Here is a 19,010-nt window from a genome sequence, read left to right as displayed (position 1 = left end):
GATTTCCAAACAATTTCAGAACACTGGGGAACAGTGTTCTGAAACTTCTTAGAGTTATGCTTTGTGTGTTAGATTTTTATCTGTTGAGCTAGACTTTCATGGAAGGACTCAAGTCCTTCAGTTCTAGGAAATTCTGTTGAATAATTTCCCTGGTTATTTCCTCCTAAGAGTTTTCTCTTTTTGGAACTCCTAATATTTGGATATTGGATTACCTGGACTGTTCTTTCTTTTTTAAAATTCTCCTCTATTTCTCATCTTTTGGGATTTTTGCTCTGAATTCTGGGAGGTATCTTCACCTTTTCTTCCACTCCTGCTATCATGTTTTTAATTTCCAAGAGCCCCATTTTCTTTCCTGAATATTTATGGCATTGATATTTCATTGATAAATGTTTCATTATGTACCTTAAAATTACTTCCTTTAAAAAATATAATAGCAATGTTATTATCATACCAAAAAAAGTAAGTCTTTAATATCAAGAATCCAGGGACCTTTAAATTTCCTCTATGGCCACATACATTTTTAGAAATTTTTTTTTGTTTAAATCCGTGTTCAAATAAGTTCCATATATTTCAACTGCTTGATATTTTTCTTAAGTTTTCCTTTAACCTTTAGTTCTTCCTCATCTATTTTTTTCCCTGTAATTGAATGATTGAAGAATCAATAATTATGATGCAGAGTTTTCCGCAGTTCGGATTTGGCTGCTTGTATTTGTGGTAATTCTACATCTTCCTCTTTCCTCTACATTAACTGTAAACTGATAATTAGACCTGAACACTTGATTAGAGTCAGATTTGATTTTCTTTTTTTTTTTGGCATTAATACTTCATCATAAGACAAAAAAGTTCTGATGTTCTTTATTTTCATGATGATAGCAGCCATTGAGGATCACTGTTTTTATCCATTGTGAAATCATTAGAAGGCATAAAATGGTAATACAATTTCACGTTTCCTCCTCATTCATGAGCTGAACTTCTACAAAGGGAAGCCTCCCCTCATCAACTTGCTCGTTACCTGACACACAGTTAGTGCAGGGAATGCAGCGTCAATGCTTAACTCCTTCTCTTTATTTCTCAGTTTTCAGAATCATGAGGTGGGGCACTAGCATCCTCCGAGCGTGACGACTGAGTTCTTCTTTACTTATCACCACTATGGAAACTGAGATTTAAACAGACTTGATTCGTTTCAGCATCTTTCAGCGATCATCCCGTTAGGGCTCCCTGTGCCATCTTTGACACGGGAAAGCTTCTTCGAGCTGGCTCCTGAGTCCTTTCGCCAGAATCCTAGCAGTTTTCGATAACTCCCTTGCTCCTGCTTTGACGAGCTGTTCCCGGCTCGTTTGTACGACCACGTCGGGAACCACGAATTTGAACGGCAGTACCAACGTAAACCGGTGATGTGTTTTGCTTTAACACAGTCTTGCAATGAAAAGGCCTGGAAACACGGGCTAACGAGGGCCAGTGCGCGTCCTCGGGGCGAGGGGACCCCGGCCTCCCGGGAGACGGCCCCTGAGGCGCCCGCCGGTCCCCCGAGCCTGGGGCGCCCCGGCTCTCCGCGCGGGCAGCACTCCGGACATCACCCGGAGCTCGGCTCTGCACGCCGCCCCCGGGGAGGCGCTGCCACGGCGGCGCTGGAGCCGCGCGACCGGGCCTCCGCGTCAGACGGCTGCCCCGCGGGGCAGGGCGTGCGGCGGGAGCGGCGCGTGCGGGCGCCGGGTCCGGGGGCAGAGCTTCGGGGCGGGCTGAGGGCGGCCCGTGCGGGAGCCCCGCCCGCCCCTCGGGGCCGCCCTGGGTAACGGGGGACTGAGGGCCCCCCGGGCGGGCCCCGGCCTGGACTCGGTCCTTGGGGGCCGCGCCCGCCGGCCCGCAGGACAGGTCCTCCTCAGAGAGTCCCGGGGGCCACAGCGGCACTTGGCGAGCAACCACCCACCCCGTCGAGACGTTAATTATCGACGTCCAGGGTCCGGCGTTGACTTTTTAAGAAAACTGTGCGTTGAGCAGAATTTTCAAGCACAGCGGAACGTGTGGAGAATGAGCTGTTCGGTCAACCAGTTAATTCTTCCCTGGGCGCGGCCGGCCAGGCCGTGCGACGCGGGCGGAGAGAAGACCGGGGCCGCGCTCTGCGGGAGAAGCCGGAGGACTGGGGACCCCGTCAGCGTCGCCCCCGACCGAGACCGCAGACCGGCAGCCGCACCTTTCCGCCCTCCTCCGCGGGCGGGTGCGGGCGCGCGAGCCCAGCCTCTGCGCATGCGCAGCGCAGGGCGCCGGGCGGGGAAGCTCCACGACAGCCTTCCCAGGCCCCGCCCCTTCCTCGGCGTCAAGGGGGCGGGGCGTCGGGCGCGCTCGCTTCGCCCCGCCCCACGCACCTCTGCCCCGGACCCATTTCGGAGGCGCGGCGGTCGCGCGGCGCAGTCGGAGCCGCGAGCACGAGCACGAGCGTACGTCAGCGCGCGCCGGCCCCGACGCGGAGGCCCGCCCCGCCCCGCCCCGCCCCGCCCGCCCGGCGTCCTGCTCCGGCTCCAGCTGCGCTGCCGGCGCCGAGACCGGGCGCCCGCGCTGCTGCCATGGAGGTCCCCGGGAGCCTGTGCAAGAAAGTCAAGCTGAGCAACGACGCGCAGAGCTGGGTGAGCGCGGCGGAGGAGCGGGGGCGCCTCCGGGGTCCGGCTGCAGCCGCTCCGCAGCCGCCGCCTCCGCTGCATCCTCCGGCGCGGGGCTGGTACCCGAGGCCGCCGGCGGGCGCGGGGCGGGGCGGGGCGGGGGAGTGGCGCGCGGCGGGGGGCTCGGGCTCGGGCTGCGCGCGGCAGGCCGGCAGACCCGCCGTGGTGGGCAGAGCGCCCCTTTCCCAGCCCCTCGGCGCGGCGGGGGCCTCGGGGAGCATCTCGGGGTGGCCTGGCCGCTGGAGCCCGCCCCCGACGGGGCGCCCCCGCATCCCGGGAGGGCCTCAAGCTCTGCGGGGGAGCGGAGGCGGGCGCCCGCCGTGCGCGCTGGGTTTTGCTGGCCCTGCCGGTGTGGCCAGCCCAGGTTTGGGTCCGTCTGCATGCCTTCCCATCCCTGAGTTCCAGTGTGAAGGGCGGGTACCCAACAATGCGCCCATTCATAAGCCGAGACTGCCCTGAACTGAGGGTCTTTGTGGCTCGGTGTTAAATTGGAACGTCCAGCAAATAACATGGGGTTTTAAAGATTCGATTGCTGCAGACAGGAAGGTATGGGAAGGCTAAAGGTTTATAACGTGTAGCAACGACTGCCAGTTGGCTGTGATGGTCGAGTGGTGTGTCCTTATCAGATTGCTTCCTTCCCTAATTGCTGTTGGCTAAGAAACAGCCTCCAGCTAAGGGTGCAGAGCGGGGTGAGGTGGGGGCCCGTGTCCGATTTAGGCGTCTGGAAAGGCACTGGTTTTAGGTTTAGATGGAATTTTTATTTCTCAGTACAGCAAAATCGTGAGGTTTCGATGCATCATTACTCTTGTTGAGTCAAGGAAAAAAGAAGCTATTTCAGGCAGATGTTCATTTGCAGTCATTGATTTACCGCATCTGTTGTTACCAAGGCCTCTCACCTGATTCCTTCTCCTCCTGGTGATTTATTCAACTCTTCCTCGGACGGTGAGGAGGGGAGGGAGATGAGAGGCGACTTCCAGCGTTGAAGGAGCCCTGGACTGCCGGCCTGGCCCCTGGTCCCAGCCCTGCCGATGACAGCTGTGTGCTCTTCTTTATACCTCAGCTGACTTAGAGGGGTGTCCTGGCGTGTGCTGCACAGGGCTGTTCTGAGGGAGAAAGACGGTAATGAATTTAAAAGTGCACTGAAACCACTGCTGTGAAACTATTCATGTTGCTCCTGTACCTTGAGTATTTCCTGGCTAGGGAAATAAGGTTGACCAAATTAGCGTATTCACAGATAATTTCAGTTACACCATCCATAGCTCCTTTTATTTCCTATTCTATTTGCCAGATAAGTGTGTATTCTCTGTAGAGAACTGCGCTCCACGTGGAAAAGATGCGGAATGAGGGCCTCGGTGCCTGCTTTCTGGTGCCCCTGGCCGGGTGGGGGTTGTCAGTGGCATGGCCAGGTGGTGAGTGTATCATTACCGACCACAGAGTGGGTGGTGTGTATGGGTGTAAGACGGAAGGTTTATTGCAATTTGGAGGACAGATTAGTTTAGCCTGGGTGTTTTTGGGAGCGTTTATGAGGAAGAAATGTGCTCAGATTTCTGAGGAAGAGGGGAACTGTGATAAAAGACTGGGATGAGAATTAATATTATTATTTTTTATTCCAGCAACAATGAAGAGATCTGTTTACTCTGGAGAGTTTTGTTGAGGAGTGGAATACGAGTGAATAGATAGGAGAGGGCTGGGTATGCAGTTGTTGAGGTTTGGCTGCTGAGTTAAGGCTTGATTCTGTGGGAGATTTTCGATGAGGCTAAAATTCTTAATTTTCTGGGCCTTGGACGTCTTTCTGTGCCCCAATAGGGAAGACCCACCGTATTTTCCTCTCACATACTTAAATCAACTAATGGGCACATGACAAAATTTGTATTCCAGGAAGACCAGTTGGCTGAAGAAATTAAACCCTGTTAGAGCCCAGATGTGAAGCCCTGGAGAACAGACAAGGTTATAGTGGGGTTTAAATGAATTAATAGATTTGAAGCGTGCCTGGCACATGAGTGCTATTTAAGGTGTTCTTGTCGTTATTAATTCAACCAGTGTGAGGGGAGAAGGGCCGGGCTAAGGTGGCAGTGGGAATAGAGGAACAGATGCATTAAAAACACTCAAGGAAGGGGCTGGCCTGGGGTTCATGTGTTTGGATCCCTGGTGTGGACCTTTGCACCACTTATTAAGCCATGCTGTGGCAGGCGTCCCACATATAAGGTGGAGGACCCTATAATGGGCACGGACGTTAGCCTAGGGCCAATCTTTCTCAGCAAAAAGAGGAGGATTGGCAACAGGTGTTAGCTCAGGGCTACTCTTCCTCACCAAAAAAAAAAAAAACAACCACTCAAGGAAGAGTGAGGAGGACCTGACTCAGTCAGGGCAAGGAAGAGGGAGGCATGTTACAAGATGTTCCTGAGGCTCTGGTCCTGGGAAATGGGGAGAAAGGTTGTGACATGCACAGAGATTAGGAAGTAGGTTGGGGGCCAGGGTGATGGAGATAGTAGTTACACACTGAAGACAGATTACTCTGTGCCAGGTACAGCTGAAATATTTTACCTAAATTAACTTACTGAATCTTTGCAACATTTCTGAGATGGGTCTCATGAGAGACAGTGGTTTAAAGCAAAGACTCAGAGCTGACTGCCTGGGCTCGAATCTGGGCTCCACTATTTTCTAACTGTGTAACCTTTGGCTACGCACTCACTCAATTTCTCTCTGCCATGGTTTGCTCCTCTGTAAATGGAAATGCTCGCCTCACAGGGTTATTGTGAAGATTAAAGGAGTTAATTTATGACAAATGCTTAGAACAGTGTCTGGCATCCAGTAAGTGTTGTGTGTTAGCTCTTACTGTTGCATTATCTTCTTTATTACAAGTAGTATCTCCATTTTATAGAAGAAGAAACTGAGACACAGAGATGGCATAGAGCTTGTTGGTGGTGGATCCAGTTTTAAGCATGCTGTATTTGAAGGGACAGCCTTAGTAGGGATAGTCTATAGAGCAATGTTATCCAATAGAAATAGAATGTGAGCCACATATGTAGTTTAAAATTTAAATATGTAATTTATATGTAATTTTAAATTTTCTGAAGGCTGCATTAAAAAAGTAAAAAGAAACAGGTTGAAATAAATTTCAATAATATATTTTATTTAGCCAATATATCCAAAATACTGTTATCTCAATATAAATATTTTTTCAATACAAATACAAGTTCAGTACTGTCATAATCAATAGAAAATTATTAAAAAGATATGTTACTGTTTTTTTTTTGGTACTAGGTCTTCCTAACTTGGAGTATATTTTATATTTAATACACAGTTCACACTATGTGCCTTTCAAATACTCAGTAGGGACAGGTGGACAGCACAGCTATAGGGATTGAGTTAGGTTAAGGTTGGAACTAAAGATTTGATGGTTAAATTTGACTTAGAGAATATAAAGAGAGGAAAATGTGAGACCAAGTCCTAAGCTTTGGGTGTTATCTCCTATTAAGAAGCAGATAAAAGAAGTGGCTTCCTGGCAGATATAGGCAAAGAGATAGGAGAATGTGTTATGACGCTGGGGAACGTTGTGTGTGTATTCAGTGTTACAGGAAGATGTCTCCATGTATCTACAAGAACAGTAAAGAAAAATCAAGAATGGACTTGCCCCTTTAGCCTTCTCTTATCTCAGTCTCACAAAACGTCTGGTGTAACGAATATCATTCTCCATTTGATTGAACCTTTCTCCAGTGGGACCAGTTTCATCTGCCCTTGGGGGCGTGCTAGTTGGGTTGAGGGAATGGGGGGCACTCAGTTCAGATCCAGGTGTCAGTCACCTGTCTTGTAGACTCACACTGGTACGAATCCCTAGCTTGGACCTGCCTTCCTGGGGAGTTGGATCCTACTGCCCTCAGAATGGTCTGAAATGGGGCATGACGTTCAGAAGCACAGACTCTCTCTGGTTTCCCTTTCTGTTTCCCCCTCTCCCACCACTCTCCAAATTTCCAGTGCTCCGTATCTCCAGCCCCAGCTTTCTTTCCATACCTCCTTACAGCCTCATGGTTTGACACAAGCCATTCCTTCTGCCTGGGATACCGGTTACCCTTTATCACTTGCTGAAATCTTCAGAGCCTTGGGTTACTTTATCTTAGCGGTGTGGCTCTCACTTGTACACACTCTTGTACACGGACTGAATTGCTTGTGCACCTCTGTATTATATCGCACTTTGCTATTATCGTGTAATCATATTTTCTTATAGATGTTTTGTGTCTACACTCAGCTCCTTGTGGTGTAATAGGATGGGGATAAGGGGCAGGGTGCAGAGTAAGCTTGGGTGCTTCTGGTAGTAAAGCCTTAGATAACTTATTGATATCTTAGCACAACTTAAGCAAGAGAATAAGCTCCATATGTGGTGAGAATCAGATGATAGGTTTGTCACTTACCACCTGTGTGATCTTGGGCACCTTACCTAACCCCCTGGGCTTCAGTGTCCTCGTGTGTAATAATGGGGATAATAAAACATACCTTATAGTGGAGATAACAGTGCATGCCTCATAGGGTTATAGTGAGGTTTAAATAGGTCATATAGGGCCGGCCCTGTGGCTTAGCGGTTAAGTGCTCGCGCTCCGCTGCTGGCGGCCCAGGTTCAGATCCCGGGCGCGCACCGACGCACTGCTTCTCCGGCTGTGCTGAGGCCTCGTCCCACATACAGCAACTAGAAGGATGTGCAGCTATGACATACAACTATCTACTGGGGCTCTGGGGGAAAAATAAATAAACAAGGAAAAAAAAATTAAATAGGTCATGTATTTAAAGCATGATGGTGCCTGGCACGTGAGCACTAGGATGGCAAGGTCTAGATTTGAGTTGTCCAGTCTGGCAGCTACTAGCCACATGTAGCAACTTAAATTTAGTTAAATAAAAAATTCTGTTCCTTAGTTCCACCAGCCACATCTGAAGTTGACATTGGCACATGTAGCTAGGGGCCACTGTATTGGAAAGCGCAGTATAGAACATTTTCATTGTCTCAGAAAGTTCTATTGGACAGGGCAGGTCTAGATAGTAACTTGGGGATGACTGCCAACACTGTTTTTCTACTTATCTATGTATTTATGTATTTATTTTTACTTTCTTCCCAGAGCAAGAAAATTTCAAGAGATAGTGGCTACTTGGGAGTCATGTTTTGGGTTCTGCAGTGCTGGCTTCTGGCAGGGGACGCAACGATGTTAACCTCTCCTTAGCATAGTTGCTTCTCTAAATTTGACATGTGAAATAAGCTTCTCCAGCCTGGCTCTATGTTGAATTTTGAGGAGCAGTTCTCTGCTCCAGTGGTTCTCAACCAGGTAAAATTTTGTGCCCCCCCCCCGGGGGGGGCGTTTGGCAATATCTGGAAACCTTTTTGTTTGTTACACTTGTGTTTGTTGCGGGTGGTAGGGTGTGTGTGTTGGAGGTAGTGCTTCTGTCATTTGTTGGATAGAGGCCAGGGGTGATGCTGACTATCTTACTGTGCTTAGGACAGCTTCCACGGCAGATTATCTGGTCCAAAAAGTCATTACGCTGAAGTTGAGAAAACCTCTTCTTAGCTTTGAGTAGGAAAAAGGGAAAAAAGAATTACTTAAATCTGAAATGCAGAAGTAGTAATTTAAATAGGATCCAACTGATAATAACATGGTCTCTTCCACCAGCCTGGGAGTTACCATCCCTTGCTCTGAGATGGATCAGTTACCTGCAGCATACCAACAAGACAGTAAAACCCCAACCCTGACTGTTCTGAAAGCAAATTACTAAGTAATTAGTTGAAATGAAGAGAACAGCATTTCTTTTTGGTGTTTACCTAAGTGGTAACCATTTTTGTGAAATATCCTTTCCTAAGGACATAGCTCTTTACCAAATAAGTTTTAACTGAGTAAAAATGGTGGAAATATTAGACATTACTGATAGAAGTCCTGTTTCTGACTTTAGATGAACACAGCAGCCATTGTTCAGGCTCCTTTCTCTATTCTCTCTAGTTTCTTTGATGCTTGCATTCCTTCCCTGTGTCTTTATCTTTCATATGTTTAAGTGTGGAACTCAAGATTTTCAGTATATTCACAGAGTTGTGCAGCCATCACCAATATTTAATTTTAGAACATTTTCATCACCTCCAAATGAAACCCTATACCCGTTAGCGGTCATTCCCTATCCCCCCTTGCCCCCCCAAAACCAGTAATCTACTTTCTGTCTCTGGATTTCCTTATTCTAGACTTTCCTGTAAATGGAGTCTTACAGTATGTAGCCTTTTGTTTCTGGCTTTTTTCACTTAGCATGATGTTTTCGGAGTCCATCCGTGTTGTATATGGGTCAGTACTTCATTATATAGTTGAATAATATTCCATGTGTGGATAGACCACATTTAGTTCATTCATCAGTTGATGGACATTTGAGTTGTTTCTCCTCTTTGGCTGTTGTGAATAATGCTGCCATGAACATTCGTGTACAAGTGTTTTTGTGCATTCTCACATGGTTTTAGTAGTTGATTTCAGCCTCTGAGGTAGACGTTAGTGTATTTTTGGCTGTCCAGTACGTGAACCCTCTTCATATATGTGGGGAGTGCCCCGCTGTCACCATAGTGGGAGGCAGGAGTCTGTCACAACGTAATGATTTCTTTACCTGTCTGTGGTTGGTGTCCTTCCCTGAAGCGTTTTGTTCCGTTTTATCTCCAGTGTCTCAAAGGGATCAGTCACCAGATACTGAACAAATGAACAGGAGTCCCAGACTCGTTTGACTTATAGAAATCTCTTAGGGATGAACTTCCCACCTGGAGGTCGTCCAGGGGCCCTTCCATTGAAAGTATTGATATTTTAAAAAAATCCATTAAATAAATATTTAAATGTCCTTTAATCTTGAAAACAGAATAGTTGGAGAGACAAAATGCCTCTGCATGAGGGTTGATGGCCAGGAATATACGGTCTTTGCTTTTGCTGTTTGTCTTTGACTTGTTAATGTTCAAAAGATTAGTTTCACTTATCAGTAACTGAGCTATTGATTTTAGTTATCAGTCAAGTCTGTGAACTAAGGGTTTCTGCTCCTTGTGCTCTGCCATCTCTCCCGTTTACCCACATTGTGCTCTGCTGTCACTCCCGTTTACCCACATTGTGCTCTGCCGTCACTCCCGTTTATCAACATTATGTCTTGGGACATAAACGTGCCTGTTACCATTTCACGGATTTCTCCTGGGAAGAATATACTGTTTAGCAGTTAGTTTCAGGTGGGTGGCAGGATGGGTGATAGATGTTGACATGTACAGTTATGCTTATTTGGTGTATGCTCCGTGCCTTTACAAATTTCACTTAAAAATGCAGAGTTCTTCATTAAATCATAACTCACAAAGCCTGAAATTCTCTAAGTGGCATCATAGAAGAAGTTAATTTGACCCATAGGGAAGTAGATAAAAACAGCCTGCGTGTGGATTAAGGCAGGTCAGAAAGGAGCACAAGGCCCCTTGTGTAGGTGATGAGCACAGAAGTTTGTAGAATGTGCAGAAAATGCACATCATAAGTATGAGAGCCGTGTAATGTTAGCCTGGTAACAGGACTGATAGTCATTTAGTCCCAAATGTGAAAGGGAGTGAATTCTCTGGAAATGAATTGTCCCTCTTCTGTTAAACTTAAGATTTATTTCATTTGTAAGTCATACAGAGAAAATAAGTCATACTTTAAAATAAATGCCTTGTATCCAACATCCAGTGAGCACTGACTAAGAACAAGAAAGAAGGTTGGCAATGTGGAAAATACAGAGAACTAGGTCATAGTGCTTGTCCTACCCTCCCAAGGAGGTCAAAATGCATATGCTCAAAAGACACCTAAACGTATCAAACAGTCTGTAGATAACAGACCAATGCTCTGGGCAGTAAGTGTTACAGGGACTGCCTGATGTATGTACACAAGCCAGGTGACTGATTCTACAAACCACCCAGACTACTGGCAAAGAAGCAATAAGCCTGATTTCTCTGTCCTGTGGATAGAAACTAGGCCATGGAAGGCTCTGAGCGTAGAATTGTAAACTTGGAAGGGACTAACCCACTCTTGGCCCTTGGTGAGTCACCCGTGTCATGTTTTTCCAGCCGGATCATAGGAAGGATTTGGCTAGAGTGGGTGGAAAAGGAGGGGAAGGAGAAGACTACATGTGGACTGGCTGTTCGTGCTCAGTACAGTTCGGCATACGCTCACCACCTAGCAGCGCCAGTAGTTTGAAAAAGTGCTCTTTGATTTATTCTGAAAAACTGGGAGGGAGGAGAATGGGGCAAATCCTTTTTCAAAGTTTGTGGGTTTTTTTTTTGTTGTTGTTGTGAGGAAGATCAGCCCATAGCTAACATCCATGCCAATCCTCCTCTTTTTGCTGAGGAAGACCAGCCCTGAGCTAACATCTATTGCCAATCTTCCTCCTTTTTTTCCCTTTCTCTCCCCAAAGCCCCAGTAGATAGTTGTATGTCATAGCTGCACATCCTGCTAGTTGCTGTATGTGGGACACCACCTCAGCATGGTCGGACAAGCAGTGCGTCGGTGCGCGCCCGGGATCCAAACCCAGGCCGCCAGTAGCTGAGCGCATGCACTTTAACCGCTAAGCCACGGGGCCAGCCCCCTCAAAGTTTGTTTTTTAATATGAGAAATATCAAACACGCATAAGCATCCTTATACTCAGATTGCCATATTTCTTCTAGAATTTTTTTTAAAGGTAGGAGGAATGAAACCCCAGGGGAGCGTTCTTGTCTAGTGATTAAAACAGGCAGTCGCTGCTTATCCTGTTTTTTCTCATCCATATCAGCTTGTCAGATAATTTTTGTACGTTCTACTCAACTTAGTAAGAACAGCAGAAGACATGTTATAGGCCCAACGTGAATTTAAATTCATTAGATACCTGCTGCTTTTTGCCCCAAAGCAAAGTAACTTGGAAAAAGTCGCCAAACGGCCAAGTCAGACAGGTTCTGTGAGTGTAGGGCTGAGAACTTGCATAGCACCCTCCTCGCTGCTCCCCCATTCCCCTTCCAGCTGAGCCTGCTCCCTTCTCCTCGCAGGCAGCCAGCCTGGCCAGAGCTAAACTAGTGACCTCAGGGAGGGGCGCGCTGCTTCCTGTAAGGTGCAGGTGTCAGTGTCTGAAACCCTGCTTTTGTTTAAGATCTTGGAAATGCAGGGTTGGAAAGTCATGTTTGGTTCATCTGTTTAGTGAAAAGAAATGGGTTGAAAGACCCTTATTATATTTTTTCTAAGTGATTATTGAGCATAGAAAAGCATAATTTTGTTGGAAAACATCAGTTAATGAGATGATTAGTGGGGGAGGAGGGGCGGCTTTTGTGGTGTGCCTGTTAAAAGAATTGTCAAGTTGTTCCTTGGCCCCAGTGGCCCCCCCCCCCCCCCCCCGCCCGAGGCCAGTGAGTAATGGTGAGATTCAGATGGGCAGGGGTGCCTCTCACCTATCCATGAGGAGGAGTCTGAAGGGGCAGGTGGGAAAAGCGATCCCAAACCCCGGGACCTTCTTGGGCAGGCCAGTTTTAGAAAGGACGTGTGGGAGTGGAGACCTGGGTGGAAATATGTTCCTTGACAAAATCCAGGCTTATGTACCTACTAGGGTGTCTGCTCCCCATTTTGAAGACATCTGGACCAAACCACAGCCCTGGTTGGATCGTCGCCGACTGTTGCCTGCCTCAGCCTGTGCCACTGACGTGGCTGCGAAAACACGCTGTCATGGTGACTGGGCGAAAACATGCTGTCATGGTGACTGGTCTTGCTTTAAATTTATGATAGTTGACTTCAAACGAGTCTTTCAGGCTGCCACAATCGTTCTAGATTTCCCTAATCACTTTTCCACTTTTCTTTGCACTTGCTGGTCCGTCTGTCTGGGAGGTGCTTCCCTGAAGGTCATCAAAGGTCTTACATGTCCTCTTGGGGATAAAGGCTTCCCTGACCACCCTATGTAAATTTTCAACATCACTCCTATGATATTGCTTCACATTTTTTGCTTTATTTACTTTTTTTTCCTCGTTGATACTTATTCTTGTCTAACTTACATAATTTACTTATTTATCTTGGTGCCTCCCCACCCCCATCTCTCCCATTAGTACAGTGGTTCTCAAACTTGACGTTGGGTCAGAATCCCTTAGAGGGTTTTACAATACAGATTGTTGGGCCCAGCCCAGAGTTTCTAACTTAGTAGGCCTGGGGCCACACCTGAGAATTTGCATTGCTGCCAGTTCCCAGGAGATGCGGAAGCTGTTGGTGAGGGGCCACAGTTTGAGAACCTCTGCTCTGGGAGTGAGGCCTGGAGAAGCTCGTGAGGACCGTGATAGTTGTCAGTGTCGCTGGCGTCTGTTTCGTCAGCACCTGGAGGAATGTCAAGCATGTACTGTGCAGTCAGTAAATATTTTTGAATGAATGATGAATAGAACTGTCTTAGACAATAAGAGCCGTAGCAGATGCAGATGCAAACACTCTATCAAAGAGCGCTGACACTTACCTGTTTTACAAAGACGTAACTTATTGAAGAAAAGAACCTAAATTATGTTTTTGCTCCATAGGAAGAGAGATAGAGGCTATATGATTCATTTTTTTGTTTGTTTTAGAAAATAGCTTTATTTGAAATGTAATTTGCATAGCTTTCAATTCACCTGCTTAAAATGTACAATTCAGTGGTTTTTAGTATATTTACAGAGTTGTGCAACCATACCACAATCAGTTTTAGAGTGTTTTAAATCCGTACAGTAACCCTGTACTGGTTAGCAGTCACTCTCCATTCCTCGTCAATGTCCTAGCCTGAGGTAACCACTGGTCTACTTTCTGTCTCTAGAGATTTCCTATTCTGGGAAATTCAAATAAAAGGAATTACACAATATGTGGTCTTTGTGACTGGCTTCTTTCACTTAGCGTAATGTTTCTGAGGTTCATCCATGTTGTAGTGTGTATCAGTATTTTATTCCAGGGCTGGCCTGGTGGCATAGTGGTTAAGTTCACACACTCCACTTCCTCAGCCCGGGGTTTGCAGGTTTGGATCCTGGGCACTGACATACACACCACTTATCAACCCATGTTGTGACAGGCATCCCACATGTAAAGTAGAGGAAGATGGGCACAGATGTCAGCTCAGGGTCAATCTTCCTCAGCAAAAAGAGGGGAATTGGCAACAGGTGTTAGCTCAGGGCTAATCTTCCTCACAAAAAAAAAAAAACCCTTCATTCCTTTTTATTGCCACATAATATTCCATTGTGTTGATATGTCATACAATTTTTCAAATATTTTGTTTATCTAATTATCAATTGATGGACAATTGAGTTGTTTCCACTTTTCGGCTTTTATGAATAATACTGCTATCAACATATGTGTACAAGTTTTATGTGGACGTGTTTTCATTTGTTGTGAGTGTATATTTAGGAGTGAAATTGTTTGGTCGTACAGTAACTCTGTGTTTAACATTTTGTGTAACTGCTGTTTTCCAAAGTGGCTGTCCTATTTTACATTCCCACCAGCAAAAATATATGAGGATTCCAATTTCTCCATATCCTCACCAGCATGTGTCTGTCTTTTGGATTCTAGCCCTCCTAGTGGGTGTGTGGTGGTGTCTCACTGTGGTTTTGATTTGCAGTTCTCTGATGGCTAATGAGGTGGAACATCTTTTTATATGGTTGCTCACTGTTTGTATTTTTTCTTTGGAGAACTGCCTGTTCAGATCCTTTGAGGCCTTTGTAGTTTTATGCCCTTTGGTTTAAGAAGAAGAAAATTTGGGAGAACAACAGTTGCATTCCGCTTGTTTTGTGGAATAACCACAAATACTAACGTTATCCGTGCATTCCACTTTTTTCATCGTGCCTTTTGTGATTCCAGCAGACCCGCTTCCACACTTTATTCAGGAGTCTGCTTGGATGCCACCTTCTCAGAGGCCCTTCTAGATCCTTCTGTAGAAGGGGCACTCGGCCCCCCTCGCCCTTTCCATTCTTCTCCTGTTTTCTTTTCTACAGTGCACTGTCGTTCTCTGACGTGATAACAGTTTTATTGGCTTGTCTCCCCCAGTGGAAGGTAAGCTTAGTGGGGTAGGGACCCTGTTCATTCACGTGGTGTGCTAGTAGGGCCTCAGTAAATCCTGGTTCAGTGAATGAATGGTTGAGTGAGAAGACTGGGCTCTGGTGTCCACCCCTCACTAGTTATGGGAACTTGGGCAAGTATTTACCTTTTCTCAGGTTCAGCGTCTTCATCTATAAAACCACAGCAGTAAGGGCCGGCCCCGTGGCCTAGTGGTTAAGTTGGGCACACTCCTTTTTGGCGGCCTGGGTTCGGGTCCTGGGCATGGACCTACACCACTCTTTGGCGGCCATGCTTTGGTGGTGACCCACATACAACATAGAGGAAGATTGGCACAGATGTTGGCTCAGGACGAATCTTGAGCAAAAAAAAACCCGGGTAGTGGAGAGTTGCTGCGTCCGTGGGTGGCTGTGGGCGTTAAATGAATTGGTGTCTATAAAGGACTGAACACCGTGCCAGATACTCGAGAGAAAAAAGGCTCACTGTTACTTTTAATCTTCTTCCTTGCTCTTGGCATATTGCTTAGGATAGTGACTGTGTGTTTGCAGAAAATATGTGCTTACCTTTTAAAGGACGCAGGTGAACCTGAATTCATTCTTTCTTTTTTTCTTTTTTCCAGGGGATGCAGAGAGCAACTAATGTCACCTATCAAGCTCACCATGTCAGCAGGAACAAGAGGGGTCAGGTGGTGGGGACCAGAGGTGGCTTTCGTGGCTGCACAGTTTGGCTCACAGGTAATAAATCACTTGATTTCAAAAGCACTGTTTATAGACAGCCTGGAACCAGGAGTAAGCGTGTTTCAATTTTGAGCTCTGTTCTTGTATCTGGAGCATCATAACATGTAACTGACAAAGTTGCATAATAATAACGTGTTTCCTTTTGGTAATTCCTTTTGTTGTTTATAGAACTGCTGTTAAAATAGAGAGGAAAAACCAGAATGCATCTTAAAACTATCTTCTATTCGTTAACTACGTTACATTCTATAGACTTCTGCATGCAGGTAAGACGTGGATTCTGCCTTCAAGAAGCTAGTAATGAAACCATAGGAAGAGAAAGAATGAGTGATAAAGAAGTCACATCATCAGTTTCTGTCATTCAGTTTTGCTTTGGCCCCCGATTGGTTCTTGGTCTTCCCAGGGCCTCTCTTTGGGCTTAGCTACAGCTGGCTGGTGAGAGCGTAAACTGGTCCAGGTTTTGGGGTAGCTTTAAAAATGATGGATCCTTTCACTTCTACAAATTGTATTTAAAATTTTGATCTATCTCGCCAAATTGCTCACTAAACTGTTAATAGTATCTGTTTTACTCTCCCACTAACAGTGTGAGAGAGGGTCCATTTTCCAGTGTCTTTGCCAACACTGGATATAACCAGTCCTTAAAATTCTCCTGATTGGCAAAAAACATTTCATTTTCTGTTTTTTTAAATTACGTGTTTCAAGTTCAGACAGGTCTGTTTTTGTATGAAAGAAGTCAACACTCGCACATTCTTTCCATCTCCTCATTCTTAAGTTTAGATAGTTGAATTGTTACTTTTGTATTGTCCAGGTTTGTAGCACTTATATTCTGTCTCAAATCTTAGATTTCCATAATTGTTTGTATTTGAGTTATGTAAGTAAATTGATTCAGTGCTTACCCGCTCACCATCAGTTCTTTTATTGTGCCGTGTTCACTCATGAGCTCTTTATTTGAGTCAAGCTTTAATTGTAGTTCATCATTAAGTAGTTTTTTGTAAGATGCTCTTCCTTTGGGTTCTGAGTCCCCTGAGTTTTTAGGTCTGAGAATGTCTGCCTGTCTTTTACAACAAGTTGGCTGGGTGAAATATATATTTGGTTCATACTTTCTTTCTCTTGGAGTTCTTTAAACATTGCTCCGTTGTCTTCTGGTATTAAATGTTGTTGCGAAGAAGTGTGAGACTAATCTGATTTTTTTTTTCTTCTCTTTAGGAGCTTTGCTTTTTCGTCTGGATGCCTGAAGGAATTCTTTCTTTGCCTATATTTTCCTAGAATTTTGCCTTTCTCATTCAGGCCTTTTATCCACCTGCAGTTGGTTTTGGTGTGTAGTGAGAGGGAGGGATCTGTTTTCCTTTTTTCCATGTGGATGATCAGTTGTCCCAAGGGCATATATTGATGAGGGTATCCTTTTCTCTGATTGCAGTGCCAGCTGTCATGTATCATGTTTCCACTTATGTGTAGATTTGTTTCTGGGCTGTCTGATCTGTTCCACTAGTATACTTGTCTCTATTATTGCCACACTGTCTTAATTACTACATTTTTATAAGTCTTGAAATCCAGTGGAATGAGTCCTCTTACTTTCTTCTTCATCAGGAGTGTCTTGACTTAAAAATATTTTTTTTGGCTCTTTGCATTATTGTATAAGTTTTTAATTGGTTTAACCAATTCCCCCAAAACTGTATTGAGATTTGATTCAGGATTGCATTGTATCTAAAGGTCAATTTTGGGGAAAATTGATCTTTAGAATATTGGGTACTCCTTTTCTTGAACATGGTATATTCCATTTATTTTACCACTAATGTGCTTATAAATACTGTTTATCATATTTTTCAGTGCTTGCTTTATGGTCTAGTATGTACTCAGTTTCTATAAATGTGTATTTGAAAACAACATGTGTTCCCCTAATGTGTGCAATATTCTGTATGTGTTCATGTCATCCCACCTGTTAATTATCTTTTCAAGTCTTCTATAGCATTCACTGATTTTTTTTGATGATGTTGTTGGAAATGAAAGTCAAGGTTTCTTGCCATTCATTAGCCTAACTGGAACTCATCAAGGTGTTGAGTGGTCTGAGTACCATTTTCCTGCAGCACGGTTGCTTCTTCTCAGGTTCTATTTTAGATAAACTTCTTGTTTTGTATTTTTACATTGGTTGGTGTATTAGTTTCCCAGGGCTGCTGAAGCAAATTGCCATAAACTGGGGGGCTTCTAACAACAGAAATTTGTTCTCGCACAGTTCTGGAGGCTGGAAGTCTGAAGTCAAGGTGTCGGCAGGGTGGTCCCTTCTGTGCGCTCCAGGGAGAAGCTGTCCCGTGCCCCCCTCCAGTGTCTGGTCGTGGCTGGCCATCCGTGCGTCCCTTGGCTTGTAGATGCATTGCTTCACTCTGCCTCTGTTGTCACACCAGCTTCTCTCTGTGTCTCCACGTGGCCTTCTTATAGGGGCACAAACCATTGGATTTAGGGCTCACTCTAATCCTGGATGGCCTCATCTTAATTTGACTAATTACATCCACAAAGACCCTATTTTCAAATAAGATCACATTCTGAAGTTCCTTATAGACATGAGTTTTTGGGGGGCCCCTATTCAAGCCAGTATAGTTGGTTTCTCTTCTTCAGGTATACCATTTATTCTTATCTTAGTTTTAGGTTGTCTGTCTTGCCTTATCTACTAATTATCTCTGTTTTAATTTCTTTACATTTTTGTCTGTGTTCACTGTAATCCTCTCAATGAAACCTATGTCAGTAATTTAATTTTCAGCACTATTTTTACACTGTTTCAAGTTAAATATATACATAAAATATATATAAATACACATGTATGTATAAACAGACACTTTTATCATAATTTAGTTTGTCTTTGTTGTATGAAAAGTTCAGGGTTTCCTTCCTGATACTTGGTGGTACCAGTATTTATGACTGGTAGTTAAAAATAATAACAAAATACCCCAGAACAACATGCTCCTCCTCACCCTCTATCTGTTTGTTCCAGTTATTGTTGCTGAGTAACAAATTGCCCAAACCCTAGAGGTGTAGAACAGCCATTTTAATTTGCTTACCATTTTGTGGGTGAGGACTTCAGGGGGGCTCAGCTGTGCAGTTCCACATGAGTCTTGCTTGGTGGTAGACATGCTGGCGTGGCTGCCGTCATCTGAAGGCTCAGGTGGGCTGGCGTCCGCCGTGACTTACTCAGGTGATGCTGCTTGTCAGTTGGGAGCTTAGCCAGCTGAGCCTATGGACTGGAACACCTTATCATCTCTCTAGCTCGGTCATCTCAGGGTATTTAATAGCTGGCTTCTTCCACCTAAGTGTCCAAAGAGAGGCCTCACAGCCTCTTCTGAGCAGGCCTTGGAGGTCACGCATCGTTGTTTCCACTGCATTCATTTGGCTACAGGCGAGTCCTAAGGCCAGCTCAGATTCGAGGGCAGGGAATTAGCCTCTACCTCTTGGTGTGACAGTGGCAGTGTCACATTGTAGAAGCGCTTGCAGGATGGAAAATTCTGTTGCAGCTGTCTTTGGAAAATACAATCTGCTGTACTCATATAGATGTAAGTTTTTATTTTTATTTATTTTTATTTTTTTATTTTTTTGTGAGGAAGATCAGCCCTGAGCTAACATCC

The 19,010-nt window shown here is 45.3% G+C and overlaps 1 protein-coding gene across 2 annotated transcripts in view; it reads left to right on the top strand.

Moving 5' to 3' along the window:
* Positions 1–2,499: 2,499 nt before the first annotated feature.
* PAPSS1 (3'-phosphoadenosine 5'-phosphosulfate synthase 1) overlaps positions 2,500–19,010 on the top strand; it is an 85,662-nt gene continuing 69,151 nt past the window's right edge. The window contains exons 1-2 of one of the 2 annotated variants that reach the window (XM_058549871.1): positions 2,500–2,621; positions 15,285–15,399. In XM_058549871.1, coding sequence (XP_058405854.1) covers positions 2,562–2,621; positions 15,285–15,399 — 175 coding nt within the window. In that variant the 5' untranslated portion in view covers positions 2,500–2,561. Of the gene's footprint in view, positions 2,622–15,284; positions 15,400–15,598; positions 15,666–19,010 lie in introns of those variants that run through there. The other variant, XM_058549872.1, reaches the window with a different exon arrangement.

The sequence above is a fragment of the Diceros bicornis genome, chromosome 11 (genome assembly GCF_020826845.1).
Source record: "Diceros bicornis minor isolate mBicDic1 chromosome 11, mDicBic1.mat.cur, whole genome shotgun sequence".
Classification (NCBI taxonomy): domain Eukaryota; kingdom Metazoa; phylum Chordata; class Mammalia; order Perissodactyla; family Rhinocerotidae; genus Diceros; species Diceros bicornis.
The sequence above is the reverse complement of the archived record's forward strand: the minus strand, read 5'-3'. Positions and strand labels throughout refer to the sequence as shown.